Source organism: Amborella trichopoda, chromosome 3 (genome assembly GCF_054954075.1).
Source record: "Amborella trichopoda isolate Santa Cruz 75 chromosome 3, AtrichopodaSantaCruz75HAP2 v2.0, whole genome shotgun sequence".
NCBI lineage: Eukaryota > Viridiplantae > Streptophyta > Magnoliopsida > Amborellales > Amborellaceae > Amborella > Amborella trichopoda.
Genome location: NC_142338.1, coordinates 12,546,250 through 12,564,855, shown reverse-complemented (window position 1 = coordinate 12,564,855; position 18,606 = coordinate 12,546,250). Strand labels below are relative to the sequence as shown.

The following is an 18,606-nucleotide window of genomic DNA, read 5'->3' as shown; positions in this document are numbered from 1 at the left end:
TACGGATATATTATAACTAAATCATTGGAAATGTGTGGATACCGAGTATCATTCTTGCCTGAGTAATACAGTCACTTCACAATCTAGAATGCTCAAAAGAAAAACATAACAATAAAATCTAATTCTACGTAAAAAAAAATAAATACAAACATAATAATAAAAAAACCTACCAAAATTTTGATATAATATTTAAAAAAAATTTAAACACAATATTTATGAAAAATTAAGAATTTCTAGAACATTTTCAGGAAAATACTAGAACCAACTCCACAATCCCCACTGTACCCCCACCGCCCCCTCCCCCCAACATTTACAAGATGAACTATTTCCAAACCTTGAAATCCATTTTTTTTTTCTCATGTCCATGCATCTCGATGTCGAGATGATCAAATTGAGGATATTTGAGCATCAAAACAACCTCTTCAATTTTTGAGGTGAGCTTTAATTTGATTGTTTAGAATTTGGCTCTATATAAACTTTTTCCTTCAATCAAAAATCACAATAAAAAAATAAAATATAAAACATCTCAGGCAAAAAATGGAAAAAATAGTGAAAAAAGCAAAAATCGATCTTATAAATATTTTATTTGATTCAAATAAAAACTTTTAAGGGCTTTTGTAGATCAATAACTGTAGAACATTGATAATTGACAAATTTGAACAAGGCCCGGCTTTGTAATAGGGCCGGCCCTATTTGCCCCTCCCAGCCCTTTCTTATTGTTTTCCTTCAATTAACTTTTATTGTATTTGGCCTGGCTCGGCCAGGCCACAGGGCTCTTCGGCTCTATCAGGGCTGGTCCAGGGACGGGCCAGCCCTACAGGGGCTAGGGCCACCCCAGCTATTAGCTACCAATACAAATGACAGGCAACCATATTACTAAATTGTAATAACCCAACCTTATCAAAATTTAGATTAACAAACAAAGAATGTAATATTCGTTTGCTCCAACAAATATAAATCAGCTACAACACCTTGAGCGAAAGAGAGCGCGAGGGGGGGAGAGAGACAACAGGTAACACCAATGAAGGGCAATAAATAGGATTTAAATAAGCAGGGCCCTAAAATAAATAGCCAACGAGAAAACAGAGAAGCCACCCATTGGAATTTACTTAGCATTTTATTAGCTGATAATGCAACATTATGAGCATCAACCCCATCTCACAATAGCAGAACCCCATGTGAGCCCTGCCCCGAACCCAGCTGTGGCAACAACGTGACCCTTCTGAACCTTTCCGCTGCGAACAGCTTCATCCAGGGCCAAGGGGATGGAAGCAGCACTTGTGTTACCATAGTTAGCAAGGTTTGATATAACGCGATCAGATGGAATTTCCAGACGTGCTGCAACTGCATCAATAATTCTCTGGTTTGCCTGCATTTTTGGGGTTCCTTTGTCTTAAAATATAATAGGATATGCACTAACATAGTTACATCTAATAAATGTATAATGATACAAATGAACATATAATTGGGAAAAGGCTATGATGATGCAAATGAACATATAAATGCCAGTTTGAGCCAAAATACAAAGCCCAAAATTGAGCCACACAAATTTCACAACAGTACCATATCACAGCAAAGACATGTCTCTCTCCCTCTCTGGAGCCACCGACACCCTGCCACCATCCTTCAAAGAGAGAAAAATAATACTCGGGAGGATTTTTTCTTTTTAATGGGCAAATGGGTACCCAAGGAGCAAGTTCTTTAAAAACAGTGAATAGACATATCTGTTCATAATAACATTGAAAATGCCAGAAGTACCTGGAAAAAAGAATCAAAAGGGGTGGAAGTTCTAGTTGTGTTTTGGGTTTCAAGCATGGGCTTGATTGGTTACAGACTTACAGTTGTGATAATTCAACATCCATCATTCCCAACAAGAAAAAAAAAAAAGTTCTAAAGTGATGTTCAAATCAGGACCATAATGATCAAATGATTTCAAATCAGTCCCATCATGAGACAAAATCAAGTGAGTAAACCATCCGTCTTACTTATCTTGCAACAATTGCAAGAGCCGACATGCAATGTGGTCATCTAGGCAAGTACTGCTGCTGCGACAGCCACAACAGGGGTAAAAACTGCCCAGCAGGGGAAAGGTTGATGTCCTTGCCCCAGCAAGGGGGAGGGGGAGAGGAGAGGAGAGGAGAGGAGGGGTGGGGCGGGAGGGAGGGAGTGTGGGAAGAGATTGAAAACAGGCGATAATGATGTCCTTAAAAGTAGTAATAAAAGCCATTAAACTGGGACCAAGCACGTAAAAATCAGTGCTGGAGTACTATGAAGTCTTCACCAGATCTATATAAGTGAGAGCAACTGAATGAAGGAGCGAGAGTAAGAATGTAAAATACTGAGAGAGAGAGAGAGAGAGAGAGAGAGAGAGAGAGAGGCATAATTATGTACCTGATGAAGCAACAACCAGTCAATACAGGAGCCTGTAAGGCCAGCCTCTTGTAGGGCTGCCTCAATCACCTGAGGAACACATCTAACGGCAAAGCGGAAAACTTCTTTTCCATTCATATGTATACATGAGTAGGAAGATAGTGTGGGTGGTACAAGTACAGACCCATTTGAGCTGGGTCTAGGTGTCCCATTATCCTTTACTGTAGCATTCAGATGCCTGCAAAGTTCGGTACAAAACTATCAGTCATCACCTTTCTAAGGTTTTAACTGATTAGGCACAAACTAAGGGCACAGAAAATAAAATAGGAAAAATAGATGTAGATGGGCTACACGTAGAAATCACATACTTTTGACCATAGCCATCACTATGCAGGTCAAATCCTAGCAGGCCATCTTCATCTCCATCCCCAGCCTGTGTAAGAAAAAAATATCAGAAAGCTTCTTTTCAACATATAAATGGAGGAAACCAATAACTGTATTTACTTTGTTCAGCAACTTATATGTCATCGAAACTGGCATGTTTCTTTATGATCTACAGCCCAGCTTAACTAAGGTAACAGAAAAATGGAACAATCTAGCTTTCATCTTATTGGAAAAGTTCATCGCATGCAGTCTCAGCCTAACATGGTTGTTACTTGCTACAGTGGCAAAAATCAGAAAAATAAGTTATTATTAAAAGAATTAATTACGATTGATGTCGAAGAAGAATCTAAAGAGATTAGTTTCAATATCTTGGGTCAATAACCCATGAGAAAGTAGAGATTAAAGACAATGTTGCTCAGAATTAAAGCTGAGTGGACAAAGTGGAGATGGGCCTTTGAAGTCTTATATGATCGTCCTATACCGATGAAATTGAGGGGAAATTTTATAGAACAACGGTAAGACCAGCCATATTTTATGGGAGGAAATGTTGCCCAGTCAAGAAACAATATATCCATAGAATGAGTGTAGCTAAGATGGGGATGTTGAGATGGATCAATGGCCAAGACAAGAAAGGACAGAATTTGGAAGGAATATAACTGAGAGAACTTAGGGGTGGCTTCAATAGGCAATAAAATATGGAAAAATAGACTTAAGTGGTGTGGTCATGAACAACATCGATCTAGAACAACAACAGTTAGGAGGAATGATTTGGTTAAGGGGAAGGCTCAAAAAGGACACGGGAAACACCCTAAAGGACATAGATGGAAGTAGTGAGAAAAAAATATAGTGATTTATAGTCTGACTAAGAATATGACTCTTGATAAGCAGAATGGCGGAATATGATTCTTGTAGCCAACCCAAAATTAGTTGGGATAAGGCTCAAATGATGATGATGACGATTAGAGAAATATCAGAAAAAACAGAGGAAACTCGGCAACAAAAAGCACATGCCTAAATAAAAAAAATAGCCCCAACAAGGTATCACTATTTACCAAACAGCAAAGCATATGGTTTTCTCATCATACTTGACTATCCTTCCCCAATTCCGGGGTAACCACAGATATGCCAAAGGCATAGAGCAAGTACAGGCATTAGAATTTCCAGAATCTAGTCTGTATATTCCTACTAAAATAGGAAAAAAATGAAGAAAAGGAAAAGATATTTCATTCATTCGATTAAACTTGGCAAATTTGACTTTAGTTCTCTAGGCTAATTGAGTAGAGATGATGTTAACATAAAATGGCAGAAGGCATTATCTAAAGAGAAGAAACGGATTTTCCTTTGTCCTATTTTATATCTCTTGATTTTTCATGTGGTATCGAAGTCATTATTATTGAGATCATCCATCTATAGTGGTGCTCCTGCTCCAGGGACATGGTTTTGTGCTCAGCAGAGGGAACACGTTCCCCATCTGCTCGGAAACTCTTCCAGTAATGTGGTTAAGAGCCTCCACTTTGATGGCAGGTTCCATTGCGAACCTATAGAAATCACAAGGGGTATTTGGGTTTAAAAATCTCTTCATTCTAGCCAAATTTGAAAGAGTACTTGGGCATCCAAATCGCTTAATTACTTTTTGAGCTTGGGGTTCTAAGAACAATTTAAGATAGGATTTTACCAGAGGAAGTGAATACATATGCCTCATAGCATATAACCTTTTTGCTAATTTAGAAGTTTGTTTTTCTAAAGGACATTTATTTTGTTTGATACCTATTGTAAGGGTGTTCCCACGGCACTCCAAACTAGGGAGCTTCTAGCAAGCATTGATCCCCGTTCCTAACTCTGCTTCCAGATTCTGATTCAACTCTCTTTCTCAACAACTATTATTGAAGTCACCATCTCCGACTTTCAGAATACGAAACTTATACAGCAAGGGGAAACTGTGAATAGTGTTCTCGAAGCAAGCAAACAGGAGCAATGTATACTTTCTTAAGAATGTGAAATTCAAAACAATGAACACAACATTTGTTTACAGAAAAAACAGCAAAGAGCACCCCCTCCCTCACAAAACAGCAAAGAGCCTCCCTCCTTCCTCCCCCCGTCCGTCTCGCACATACATCTGCAAGTGAGTGTGGTGTCCTACAAGATATCAAGGACATATTCCTCCCTGGTTAGCTTTCCTTTAAAAGTCAAAGATCTATACACAAACCCCTAAAGTGCATCCCTGGCTAAGTCGACATCAAATCTTCTATACCCAGTGCCCCACATAGCATCAAATAACAAACCACTCGCATCCTAAAAGTTCTTCTAAAAGCCTCCTGCAGGCAACGAACCAATGATGACTAATCCAAGAGTATAACAAGAATTTGATGACTCTTTTCTAAGAAAAAGATTTTGGAAACTCTCTGTGCCAGCAAAAAATAATGGTGGCCATGATTGTAATATGTCTTTTAGACTACTATAGCGAACTTCTAAATTTATATTCAGAATAAGGATGGTCTGGTAAAGAGCATTGCGAGAGATATTACGATCATCTTATTTTAGGACAACACATTCAGCATACATTGCTGTGCATGTTCACCAAGATAGATGAAAAGTATTCAACCTGATAAATCGAAAACTTGTTGTTTTGATGTCTAAAAAGAAAATACTTGAGGAAACAGAAAACAAACATGAAGCAGACAACACAATAGTTTCGTCTTTACAAAAACAGTGAAGGAAGGTACTATCTGATACCAAAATCTTCTTAAAAAGGTGAACAGTAACGAGAGAAAGCACCTTTCCTGATTTGTCTAAAGAATATTTGACCATTTCACTGGAATGCATGTTTTCAGTTAATCCGTGTACAAAGAAACGTGTGCATCCCCAAATGTTGAAAATGTTGCTCATTTGTCCCCTTGATGTTGAAATATCCTATGAATTCTCGAGGAAGATGAAGCAATTCCATTGTTTGTGCTAGGGTTTTTGGCATCGTGAACGGGGGATCGTGATAGGATAGAAGCTTCCTATGGTATTGGGATCGTCGTCCATACAGCCAAATTTTAGGGTGTCCACATGTGGCAGTATCACCTGCCTCACCATGAAACCAAGTCCTCAAGTTATCCTCAAAGAAGGGATAGCAGGAATCAGGATTTTCTGAAATGTATGATGGTTTGCTTGGAAATGAGCAAACTTGTGCACAGAATAACCACACGTATGTCTCAGTGCCATTACAGTCCACTTCAACGACAAACCATTACCATTACATATGGTGGTTTCAAATGCAATAATGCATTTTTTACATAAGCAGAAAGTTGATAGAACATCAGTGAAAAAGCTACCATCTCTAGGAAGGGAACTAGCTCTTACAGCTTATAAAATCAGTTAAAAAAATTGCACCAATGAAGCAATGACTATGCCATGGTTAACACAGCAAAAAGTACTGAGGCACTTATCTTCCCCAACTACACTGAATTGGTTGCTAAAGCACTAAAACATTTGAATATGAAGAATTACCTTCTATGCTTTCAAAATCTTGATGAAGGTTTGAACAACTAATTTAGATCAAATGTCTAGAAGATATTAGAATTGACAATGTTCCAAATCTGTCTGATGGCCCACGAAACATGTGGAATCTCAAAGGCCTGTAGATTTCCAAAACCATTGAAGATCTATCTAAAATTGCACGCCCCTACCAATAGTTCACAGAACCAATCAAGTCTTTGAAGACCTGGCCATCAAACCAACTTGGAGAAAAGTCAGGTTTGGGTCACGATACACTAGATCAAGTAAAGTTTCCATTATGTTTTTGGTTTTCTGAAGACTGAAAGGCATGGAGTTTATTCTTTTGGGTCCATGACCAACTCGAATCATCAAAGTTGTCAAGGACCAAAGACACCTAGGGGCTTGTCGAGTCTGGTTGAGTTTCTGTATACATGGTCCTTACCATCCAATGCAGCGTTTGGAGTACGACATATGCAGGTCATGCATGTCTGTGAACCACCTATGGAATTTGATTTCAATAATTCATTTAAACTCAATATAAAGTGTTCTACCATAATTCTCACTGATCAAAACTAAAGAAATCTAGTTAAGTTGCAGATGGGGTTGAATGAAGGAATGTTAGCAATAAAGCAAATCAAATCAGAGATACATTGAGAACTTACATTGAAGTCCAATTGTTTTGTAGATGGATATGTAAAATTAAACTAATGTGGCAACTTTCTTTTTTTTTTTCCTTTTTTAGAATTCCAACCACACTCACATGAGTGTACGCAGCCCAAGGGTTTGTGCTGTCCAAAGCACACCTAATATGGCTCCTTAGGGAGACGTAACTCTATTTGGGGAATATTAAAATATCTAAAACTTCATATTAACTATGCCAAAACCTTTTTCTCAGAGTAATAGCAAAGACAACAGTAGCAAACGCTTCCCTAGAGTGACCACTTCAAACACAAGTTAAATTTAAGAAATGTTATGGGCAATTTGTGGAGGAACGAATGGAGTTGCTTAGAAAGGGAAAAGCAATCTAATTAAGCCCCACAGGTCTATGTTCAGAAAAAACTGTTCTATCATAAAGAAGGAAGAGAAAATTGAGAAAGAGATATATTTGTGCTAGTAGGAAATGGATATCTGATTAAAACCTACGTGTAACATAATAAGAAACGGCGTATACCTAACAGCATCCTTTAAGGGTATAGCGTATAATCTTCCCCCTCTTATAGGGCTTACATTTCCTTTAACTCTGCACCCATAGCTAAGATGCCCAGATAGGGATATGGATACAGACACCAAGAGCTGGGATACAAAGAAGTCTATCTACAACATATAGCTACACCACCATTGGTTGGAGATGTGATGAGTTCCATGGTTCTGCTATATCTTTTATTGACATTTCATTTGTAATTTTAGCTCACTTATTGCTACTATAATAGACTGAATGAAGTAAGGGAAGTATGATTACCCGAACCGTGTACTGAGGTTCCACATTTCCCAGGATCAATCGCGATTCTTGGAAGATAGGAATCACGACTCCAAATTTCTCGAATCTCGTTCAAAATAATTTTGTGAATCCCAATTCCTGGAAGGTGGGGATCTAGATTCCATCTCAGAAAATTTATGATTCAGAGGTGCACAAGACAAGGATTCAACGTACATGAGACTCCTATCCCAGTTTTTAGGTATAGCGTATCAATATTTTTTGGAAGCTAGATCCACTGCATCAAAACCTGGAGTTCATCGATGCACCAAACAATGTTTCGATCAACATGGAGTCGAAGTTCTAGTAACACAGAATCAAGACTCAAATGCAAATATTTATGAATTTATTAGCGAAATATGATGGTAAGGTCTTTGTAGGTAAGTGTTAACCAAAATCTTCAACTTTCAACTTGAGCGCCTTGAGAATATCAATGGTAAGCACTTAACCAGCTCATCACCCTCCTCACGAAATAAGGTAATTTTTCTCACTTCTGATAGATCCTGATGTCGAAATGGTTTTCAATAAAGCGTCGAAGCACATGGCTCTTTAGGAACTCGAGGGCCACATCACAAAGACTCGTTTTCGAGTGAGAAGATGCATATCTTTCTTTGATCATCAAAAGATGCATAGAAAACACACACAACATCTTGGTTTGGTTTCTCACTTTTGATAGACCCTGATTTTGAAAGGGTTTTTCAATAAAGTATCGAAGCATACGATGCTCACATCTCAAAGACTCTTTTCTAGTTACAAGATGCAGCTCCCATGAGAAGCACAAAGGACATATTGTTTTCTAGGAGTTCTAGAAATTCAAAGAAAGTAGATACCTAAGGGAGCTCTGGACCTTGTTTTTATTAGTTATGGAGAGTTACATCAACAGGGCACTCAATACACTGAGACCATTGTTAGGGGTGGCTGTCAATGGCATCGATCCAAATAATATGAAAGCCCTAGGTAATTATATTCAATATATAGAGTCCAGAATTCAAGCTTATAGATAATTTAAAACAATAAATCTTTTCTCACTTAAAATGTCTGGCATGGTCCCGAGTGCATGGTGTGTGATTCCTGAAAGATAGGAATCTCGATTCCAAATTAACTGGACAGCAATTCCAACAATAAAGGAATGACAATTCCTAATGTAAAAAAAAAGGAATGGCAATTCCTATTTTATTAGATCAATTTTGTATGGCATTGACTAGAGGGGATTGATGTGCGATTCCAAAAAGGCAGGAACCAAACTGATGGGTTACCCATTCCAACTAGATAGGACACATGATTCCTATTTTATTGGTTCGTGATTCCGATATAGTGGGAATCATGCAACAGTGATTTGCATTGTACGGATGACGATTCTGAGAATAGAAATCATCTGATACCCGCGATTTTGTGATTCCAAATCTTGAAACGGTTTGGAATCACAAATTTTTCAACAACTATAAAGGGAAGTTTGCATGGGCCAAGGCTGCAGAGAGAGCTTTACCCTAGTAAAGCAAAAGATCACTAAAAAATCTATGCATCTTTGGTTGATTTTGAAAGGATCTTCAAGGTAGAATTTTGATGCTTCACATGTGGGTAATGGTGTTGCCCTTGGACAGGAGGGTAAGCCTATTGCATAGTTTAGTGAAAATTTGAGTGAAGCCATGAGGCATTCCTCTACTTATGATCTTGAATTCTATTCCATTGTTAAACCTTTCCATCTAAATGGAGTTTGTCCTTTATTCAAACCATGAAGCCTTGAGATATGTAAATTCTCAAAAGAATTAGAATCACAGGCATCCAAAGTGGACGACTTTTCTCCATGAGTATACTTCTGTTATCAAGAATAAGTCCACAACTCAAAATGACATTGTAGATGCTCTTAGTAGGATGGCCACTCTTTTGGACACTATTCCTGCTGACTTTAACAAGTAGACTGATCCATATTTTAGGTCTAGTTATGAGCAGTGTGCAAGGTCAATGGTTAAGTAGCATGAGAGTTTTTTTATTACACGGCAGGTATCTTCGTCTAATTGTGTTTGTGCATTCCAAAAGGCTTTTTGCATGAGAAGATAATGGAAGAGCATCATGAGGGAGGCCTACAGGGACACTTTGGGTGAGATAAGACAGTTACGTAGTAGAAAAGTAATTTTGGACTAGCTTCACCAAGATGCTGGCAGGTATGTCACGAGGTGCATAGTTTGCCAGTTGACTAAGGATCATGCTCAAATACCAGGTTGTACATGCCATTATCTATACCTATAGCATTGTGGAAGGATCTTAGTATGGATTTTGTTGGAGGACACTATGGAAGAGGTTGGGTACCAACCTCCAATTTAGCAGACAGATTGATGAGCAGAATGCAATGGTAAATAGAAGATTGGTAAACTTATTAAGTCATCTAGAATGGGAGTAGACCAGCCAATCGTTGGGTTTTGTGGCCTTTAAAAGCCTAGAGAGCTTGTAAAAATGATAATTTATGGTGAAATATACACTTCAGTGGAATTGTGTGTGTTGATTGACCATAGGTATATCTAAAACCCTTATCCCTGGGCATGTGGCACTACCGAGAAAGGGTTACAATGGGTCATCCCTTGATGAGGTCAAAGAGATGCCCAAGGATGATGTTTGTAGACAAGGACAAATGTGTGGTCTCCTGTGTGCATTTGTAGGCATGCAAGAGCAAGGGCCAAGGCCTCAACAAACTTCTACACGACATGTACACATGACAACTACATTATTGGGAAGCAGCCCTGTAGAGGGATACATGTACATGTGCATAAAGAGAGCCCCCTTTGCATTGTAGTGATAAGTGATGAACAGGCTTTTAAAGGGAAGAACTAAAATCCACATTCCAAAATGATGGTTCTGTTGTTTATTGTCCAATTTTTGACATCCCAATCATGAGCTCTTGCATTTAGACTGTAGGTCATGGATCCTTATTGGGTTGGATAATAAAACAATAGTGGATCATGGTTTTTGGATCAAATGGAGTGCCCTTATTGTTGCTAATTTTGACCCATTGGTACCGGTTCACTTCTAAAATATTTTATTTTGGTATTACAAATATTTTACGTATAAATTTTTCAAAATTTTAAAATTTTCTTTTTGTTGTAAATTCATTTTGATGATGTTAACCTTTAATTGAAAGGAGAGAGAAGTACAAAAGCCTTGGCAATCCATAGAGGCGAATGCTCAAGGAGATAAAAGAAAAGGAAAGTGGGGAATCAAAAGCCTCTTTTGGGAAGTTACAGTGAAGTTCAAGTAGTCAGCAACCTAGGAAGATGACGATCCAAAAATCAAGAAAACAAAAAAACCAAGAAAAACCCAAGAAAGTCTTCTAGTTTCCAGCAACTGCTTCCTTCGCTAGAGCATCAGCTTCCCGGTTTCCTTCCCTCCAGGTATACGTCCACACGACGAGTATATTCTTTCAAAGGTAATCAATGTTGTCAAAACATTTGGGCCAAGAACCAAGGAGGGGGGGAAGAAGACGGTCTCTGTGCCCAAGAATGGTGTTCTTGGAATCTCCCTCTACAGCAATGGAGTGCAGATTGAGAGGTTGAATGAGCTTGAACCCTTCCAAGAGTGCTACGGCCTCAGCCTCCATAGAGTTGGCATGGACGATGTGTTTGGAAATCGAAGCCACAGTAGTACCAAGGTGGTCTCTGAGGATGGCTCCTACTCCTGACGGGCTTGGATTTCCGAGGGAGCATCCATTGAAATTGAGCTTTAGTTGGCACTGTGGAGGGGGAATCCATTTTGATGCCCTAGGTAGGCACTTGCGGTTATGCTATAGGACATTGCTCTAGTCCCGGAGAAAAGCTGAGGCAAGAACTCCTTTGAAACTATGGTAGTTGGTGGCCCAAAATATGATAGTGAACTTGAGCTTGGTGAACACTTTGAACCAAGGGGAGAACTTCCCCCGGAAGATTCTATTGTTTCACTCGATCCATAACGGCCACAAGGATGCTGCCACCGTTGATTTCCACAGTAGAATCCCTGCCTTAGGCCAAGGGAAGGGTTCATGGAAGAAAGAATGGATGTCACCTTTGCAGGGAGCACCCACTGAACCTTGAAAAATCAAAGGATTTCCCCTCATAGATTGAATGCAAGAGCAAATGGTCGTTTGTCTCCTCGTCTGCTAGGCACATGACACATCGATTAGGGAGAGGGATTCCTCTTCTTTGTAATTGATCAACTGTGAGGACTCTCTGGGAGAGAGCTAGCCACATGAAGATCTTGATTTTAGGGGGAGTAGTAGATACCAAGGCATGTGCGACAACGGAAGTAGGAGCTAAAGGAAGAGTTGGGGGCTGTGAAAAACTTCGAAAGAACGAGGACACAAAGAAATCCCCAGAGGGTGAAGGAGTCCAAATAATGCTTTGCTATAAATTCATTAAAAAGGATAGTTTCAAAATTTTCAGAACTACGAAGGCACACGTGGGGACTTATGATCCAGCCCCCACATGTGTGCCATCATGAGTGGGAGGTGTGGCCTTGTGGGGCCCACATGATGTCCCTAGGGTGGCACGCCTCACAAGGGACATCATGTGGGCTTTATGCTAGGAAAATAAGATAAAGCATACCTGGAAAAATCCTATTCTTAGTGGGAGATAGATTTCTTTCTATTTAATCCCTATTTGAACCATTCTTTCATATCATGACATAGTATCTCTCTCTCTCATGCCTAAATATCCCTCTCTCTCATGCCCCCAAAAAAGATCTCTCTCACATAGTTTAGCATGCCACCCTCTCTCCTTCTCTTTATGTGTGCTGCCACCCAAAGGAAAAAAAAAAGGAAGAAAAGTGGCACATGAAACCTGTCACACCTCAAGTTTCATAATACTAAAATTCTTGAGATGTGACAGTCTATTCTTAAAGAACAAAACAAATTCGAAATTTTTACTATATTTTGCTCCAAAACAAATTTTCCATTCAAAATCTTTTTGTACAAAGTCTATTTCACAGCTTATAATAGCATGAAGATATATATATATATATATATATATATATATATATATATATATATATATATATATATATATATATATATATCTGGAAGATGCTAGGGTGAGCCTACTAGCTCACAGGAGCAAATGAGCCCAACGGCCCAGATTGAATCTGGGCCGATCTGACGATCACGGATGTCCGGGTAGTGTTTGAATTTTAATTTTTTCTACAAATCCAAAAAATAGGTGACTCTTCGAAAAATATCAAAAAAAAAATATTTTACATGAAATAAATTGATCAAAATACCCCCGAAAAGTTTTGGGGGTATTTTGGTCAATTTGTTTTCACAAATTATTATTTTTATATTTTTATTAGGTTGCGGCTTGATGAGAAGAACACATGCCTAAAATTTCAAGTGATTTGGATTTGTAGAAAAAAAATTAAAATTCAAACACTACCAAACATCCGTGTTCGTCAAATAGGCCCAGATTCAATCTGGGCCTTTGGGCTTATACTATTCCATGAGCTAGTGGGCTCACCCAAGCTTTTACCTATATATATATATATATATATATATAGATATTTGTTTTGTTCTTTAAGAATAAACTGTCATATCTCAAGAATTTTAGTGTTATAAAACTTGGGGTGTGACAAAACCCTTAGAGGGGACTGTTATCTTTGAAGAGAAAAGAGAGGTACATGCAGCCTAAAGACAGATCAATCCTCAAGTTCAGCCCTAATTTGTTCCTATAGGGTCTCTACAAACCCTATTAAAGTTTTTAAGCTCTCTAAAGCCCTAGACTGTAAGGTATTACCTAAAAAGCTTCTCTATATCAGAAATTCCAGTAAGACTTAAAGGATTAAAAGTGCATCGGTTAAGGAATCGGGTGTGATTTGTATCAAGCCCTGTGCCAGGCATCATCTAGTAAGTCTTCCCAGTTGGTTAAATTATTTTTCAGTCATATTTTGTATTTTTCTATAAATTTCCATGAACATATTTTGTACTCAAAACTACATAGGAAGATTGATTATTGCTCCTGGATTTTTTTTATTTGCTTTGGCAGTAAAAATAAAGATCCTAAGCTGTCTTTACAGCAGTGTATAGTGGCCCTTGTAAATAGAATTCAGGTATATTGAATAGAAGAATAAGAAATTTTTTTTAATTTACTACCTTGAGTTCTACATAGCCATTCCTTTCATCAACGAGATTCAATGCTAGCTCAGGTAGAGTTCACTTATAACAACTCTTAAAACCAAACTAATGGCAAGATGCCCTTTCAGGTGGCCTATGGACACAACCCAATCAGATTCTTGATTTGGTGCCTTTGCCAGTTGAAGCCAGGAGTAGTGATGATGCTAAGTGCTATGTAAACGAGTCCATGAATTACATAAGCAGGTGTAAGAGACAACAGAAGAAAGCAATGCCCAAAACAAGGCGGTTCATTCCCATCAAATATTCAAAGAATATCAAGCTGGTGATCTCATGACGGTTTATTTGCGAAAGGAAATATTTCCAACTAGACTTATCACAAGCTGAAGTTCTAGAAGGCAGGCCATGTAAGTTCTTAAGAAGACAGGAACATAATGCTTATAAGATTGAGTTCCCAAGACACCATATGTCCCCTTTTTAAAGTGGCTGATGTTTACGAGTATCATGGTGAACAAGTTTGTCAGCGAGGGATAGGTGCTTGGCATTAGCAAATTCGACAAGCACCTAAAGGCATAGTGAAACAAATCCTTGATGATGATGTCAACAAGACTTGTAATGGTGAATAGTGTTTTTTTTTTTTTCCAATCGTCAGGAAAACATAAGTCAGAGAGTATGTGGCTCTTAGATGTCAATATGAGGGGCTACTGATGGGAAGATTCATAAAGTTTATGATGTTAGAACTCTAGAGCCCAATTCTTCTCACATGATGGGAAATGATATAGCAATAAGTGATCACCCCTTAGGCTTCATCCTTCTTTCATTTTTTTCATTATTCAATGTTTTATATTATTTTCAACAGGATCATTATGTAATTGTCAAAGTGTAGTCTTGTCATTTACTTTAGGAAAACGTTTATATAAGGATGCAACCTTATAATGTAGAACTATGGATGCACCTCAAAAATACATCGGAGAAAGTAGTTTTAATGTTGAAAAACCCTTTGATTGATCATCTCGACATCGAGATGTATGATGATGAAAAATAAAGATTTTAAGTCTCAGAAATAGTGCATTTTACAACATATTATCTACACAGTCCATTTTCAAGATTTTCATATGTTTATAGATCTGCTTGATTTTAACCATTTTTTAAATTTAAAATTTTATAATTAGATATAAAAATAGATTTTGAGATAATCCTAAGAACATTGTACATCAAAATTATATAACATGATAAAATTTGAAGGTGCATCGTACCTCAACAACTACGGATGCATCCGTATGCCACTGCACCCTTTACTTTACGTTTAGATTTTCATTCAAGTGGAAAGCACATGAGAGTCCAAATTTGGTGGGATCTGGCGATAGATTCGGTTTAGATTTCTTTAAGTATTAGAAATTTTTTTCTTTTTCTTCATCAAAGAAAGTCTCACAAGAATAGAAAGAGTGAGTCCTTATTTCTCTATTTCTTTTTCTTTACATATAAAAGAGAAGGAGCCATGGCCCTGACGTACATAAGCTTTTCTTACGGAATTTCAACTTTCTTTGAAGAAGAATTTAGTGTTACTGAAACAGCACTTGATCAAAAACATTTTTAAAAATAAATAAATAAAAAAAAGAAAGAAAGAAGGAAAGTAACGTGCTCCCTTGAAGTCATCCATAATTTGTTGTTCTCTCTCTTGTTTTCGGTTATGTGTTTGTACTCGGATTTGGGTTGTTTGTGGGTGAATTTCTTCTTTCTCTTTTGATTTCGCTGCATCAGAAGTCCCTCCATGCTACATTTATAAGGGTGGTGCTATCTGGTTACATACCAAGATTTTTTTTCTGCTTCCCTTCAGCCAATGAGGCCAAATAGTTCAACTACAGGCCTCTTTGCCAAAGACAAGTAGGACCTGAAGCACTTGATTTTCTGCTTTGGGTTTCTTACATGTTTGTAACTACATGACTGGGACTGCTAAGCAATCCCATTGGCAAAGAAAATGTATGCGCATCTCCAAATCATATGTTTGAAAATTCTTTGGGTAAACAATTCCCCCCACGGGAAATTATTGCCACCCAAAAACACAGCAATTTAATGGAGGGTATAAAAGAATTAAAAGCCCCTCTTTGGTCACAATTAATTTGAGAAATTATCACAAATACACCTTAATTTTCGTCTATTTAGAAAAAAAACCTTTAACTTTCATAAACCTCGCCCACACACTTTTTCTTCAATTTGGCGTTTTTTTTTTACCAAAATAACCTTCACGGTAATCGTATTACCGTGAAGCACAATTACGGTACTTAAAGTACCGTAAATACTAAAACTGTTATATGGCATTTTAAGTACCATAAAAACTAACCCGCCATTTTAAGTACCGTAAAAACTAACCCATAAAATACGGCATTTTAATTACCATAAAAACGAACCCCATGTTATACGGCACTCGAAATGCCGTAAACTCTTTTCTACTGTTTATATTTATCTCTTTCATCCTGTTTATATTTATCTCTTTCATCTCTCTAATTCTTTTTATGTTTATCTCTTCTTTCTCTCTCTAATTCTTTTTAATATTTATCTCTTCTTTCTCTCTCTAATTCTTTTTAATATTCATCTCTTTTTTTCTCTCTAATTCTTTTTTATCTCTTCTTTCTCTCTCTAAATCTTTTCTCTCTCTAACTCTCTTTCTCTCTCCAAGGAGATTTGTGTAACAACATGTGCATCCCTTACCATCTCCTAAAAAAACTCCCTTCAACCACATCCCCTATGAAAATTTGACCGAGTCAAATTTGTATCGCGTTGGAATCGTGTTTGTTGAGTTGATGAAGTAGAGAGAGAAAGAGAGTTAGTGAGAGAAAAGATTTACAAAGAGAAAGAAGAGATAAATATTAAAAAGAATTTGAGAAAAAAAGAAAAGATAAACAAAAAAAAAATTAGAGAGATGAAAGAGACAAATATGAACAAGAGAAAAGGGTTTACGCCATTTTGAGTGCCGTATAATATAGGTTAGTTTTTACGGTACTTTAAATACACCGTAATTGTCTTCACGGTAATACGACTACCGTGAAGGTTATTTTGGTCAAAAAATGCTCAAAATTGAAGAAAATGGGTGTAGGCGAGGTTTATGAAAGTTGAGGGTTTTTTTCTAAATAGACAAAAATTAAGGTATATTTGTGGTAATTTCCCAATTAATTTCGCCCTAAACCTTATATCCTAAAACTTAGAAACTCTCCTAGTTCCTTATTTTCAATTCTTAATATAAAAGGCATCTATGAAGTCATCCCCCCAAACTAAAAGAAAAAGGAAGCACTTCTCTTAAAAACTACTCTTAAAAACCAAAGGGGCCACCCTTTCATAGCGATATCAGGTAATCCAAAGGTAATCCAAAGGGGCCACCCTTTCAAAGCAATATCAGGCAATCCAAAGGGAAAATAGAGATATAGTTCCAAAACAAAACCAAAGATACAGGCAATCCAAAGGGGCCACTCTTTCAAATGGGTATCAGGCAATCCAAAGGGGCCACCCTTTCAAAGCGATATCAGGCAATCCAAAGCTAAAATGGAGATATAGTTCCAAAACAAAACCAATCATACCAATATCCCTCTCTCAAACCAGAGCTTCTTGCACCACCTATTTCCTATGAGTCTGCACTATAGAGGATAAATGTGCAACATAAGCCCATCCTACAAATATGAAAAATATCCCTTTTCTACAAATATGAAAAATGCCCCAGGAAAGGGAAAGGTTAAGGAAATAGAGACAGAGCATGCAAACACCGTTTGGTATGGTTGGCCATAATAGCATCACTACCAATACCCTAGTCCTCCAGCACTAAACTTCTTCAAATCAGCTGCAGTTTAGAGCAGTACAACTATCCCTTCAGTTGATAATTTTACAGAAGTAAGACTACTGAAAAGCTTGACATTATGTAACTAAGTTGAAAGGCAAAAACTAAACCATAAAGTGAGTTAGGATTATATCAGTCAACAAATACCATTAAGACGACAAGATATTAATCACCACAATCACCTCCATCATGTGTCAATTAAAGCAGCAGAACAAACAATTGATATAAACACAACATAAATCATCACAATGAAATTGAACATCAAATATCCATACATAACATTCATAGATGGTAGCACAATGCCTGAGACACAAGGACGCAAACCAGTGAATCATTCTAATCTCGGGGAAAGAAATATCAATACTATGACAGTGAAAGGGGCAATGTACCTGAACTAGTAGAGCCCCAGCTGCATCACCAAAGAGAATGCAGGATCCCCTATCAGTCCAATCAACATAACGCGAAAGTGCATCAGCACCAATAACTAGAATATTCTGGAAACCGCCTCCTGTCACTCAAAAAGCAACGGATTGTTGTTCGTATCCAGAAGACAAAATAGTATGATCAGAATGAGTATGGATAAACTATCTTCACCTTTTATAAAACGAGTGGCCGTAACTAATCCCAAGACGAAGCCACTACATGCAGCCGTAATATCAAAGGCCAGAGCATTTTTACAACCTAAATCTCTCTGGACCTGTTATTAGAAAAAGGCTGAGCAATAATACATTTACAAATTACCAAGAAAAATCCTGTAATATTCTTTTGTGGCAGGATAGAAAATATTATCTAATTCACACTTCACATAAAATAGGAAATAGCGCTCAAGAAATTAAAAGTCCCTGAATTTTGGCATAGATTCAATCTTTCATTATCATATAGGACAGTTTCAAACTTATTTTTTTCTGGGAGAAGAAATAAAAAGAGAAAAAATTGGACATGCACCAAAAATTATGACGCTCACTCTCCCCTTGGGGAGATGATAGGCCA

General features: G+C 37.6%; 1 protein-coding gene across 1 annotated transcript in view; it reads right to left on the bottom strand.

The window, feature by feature from the left end:
- Nucleotides 1–887: 887 nt before the first annotated feature.
- Nucleotides 888–18,606, bottom strand: part of LOC18432585 (3-ketoacyl-acyl carrier protein synthase III) — a 30,428-nt gene continuing 12,709 nt past the window's right edge. Inside the window, exons 4-8 of the mRNA XM_011624474.3 lie at nucleotides 18,211–18,313; nucleotides 18,006–18,124; nucleotides 2,739–2,803; nucleotides 2,392–2,608; nucleotides 888–1,369 (exon numbers count right to left, since the gene is read on the bottom strand). Of these exons, the coding sequence (XP_011622776.1) occupies nucleotides 1,148–1,369; nucleotides 2,392–2,608; nucleotides 2,739–2,803; nucleotides 18,006–18,124; nucleotides 18,211–18,313 (726 nt within the window). The 3' untranslated portion in view covers nucleotides 888–1,147. The remainder of the gene's footprint in view (nucleotides 1,370–2,391; nucleotides 2,609–2,738; nucleotides 2,804–18,005; nucleotides 18,125–18,210; nucleotides 18,314–18,606) is intronic.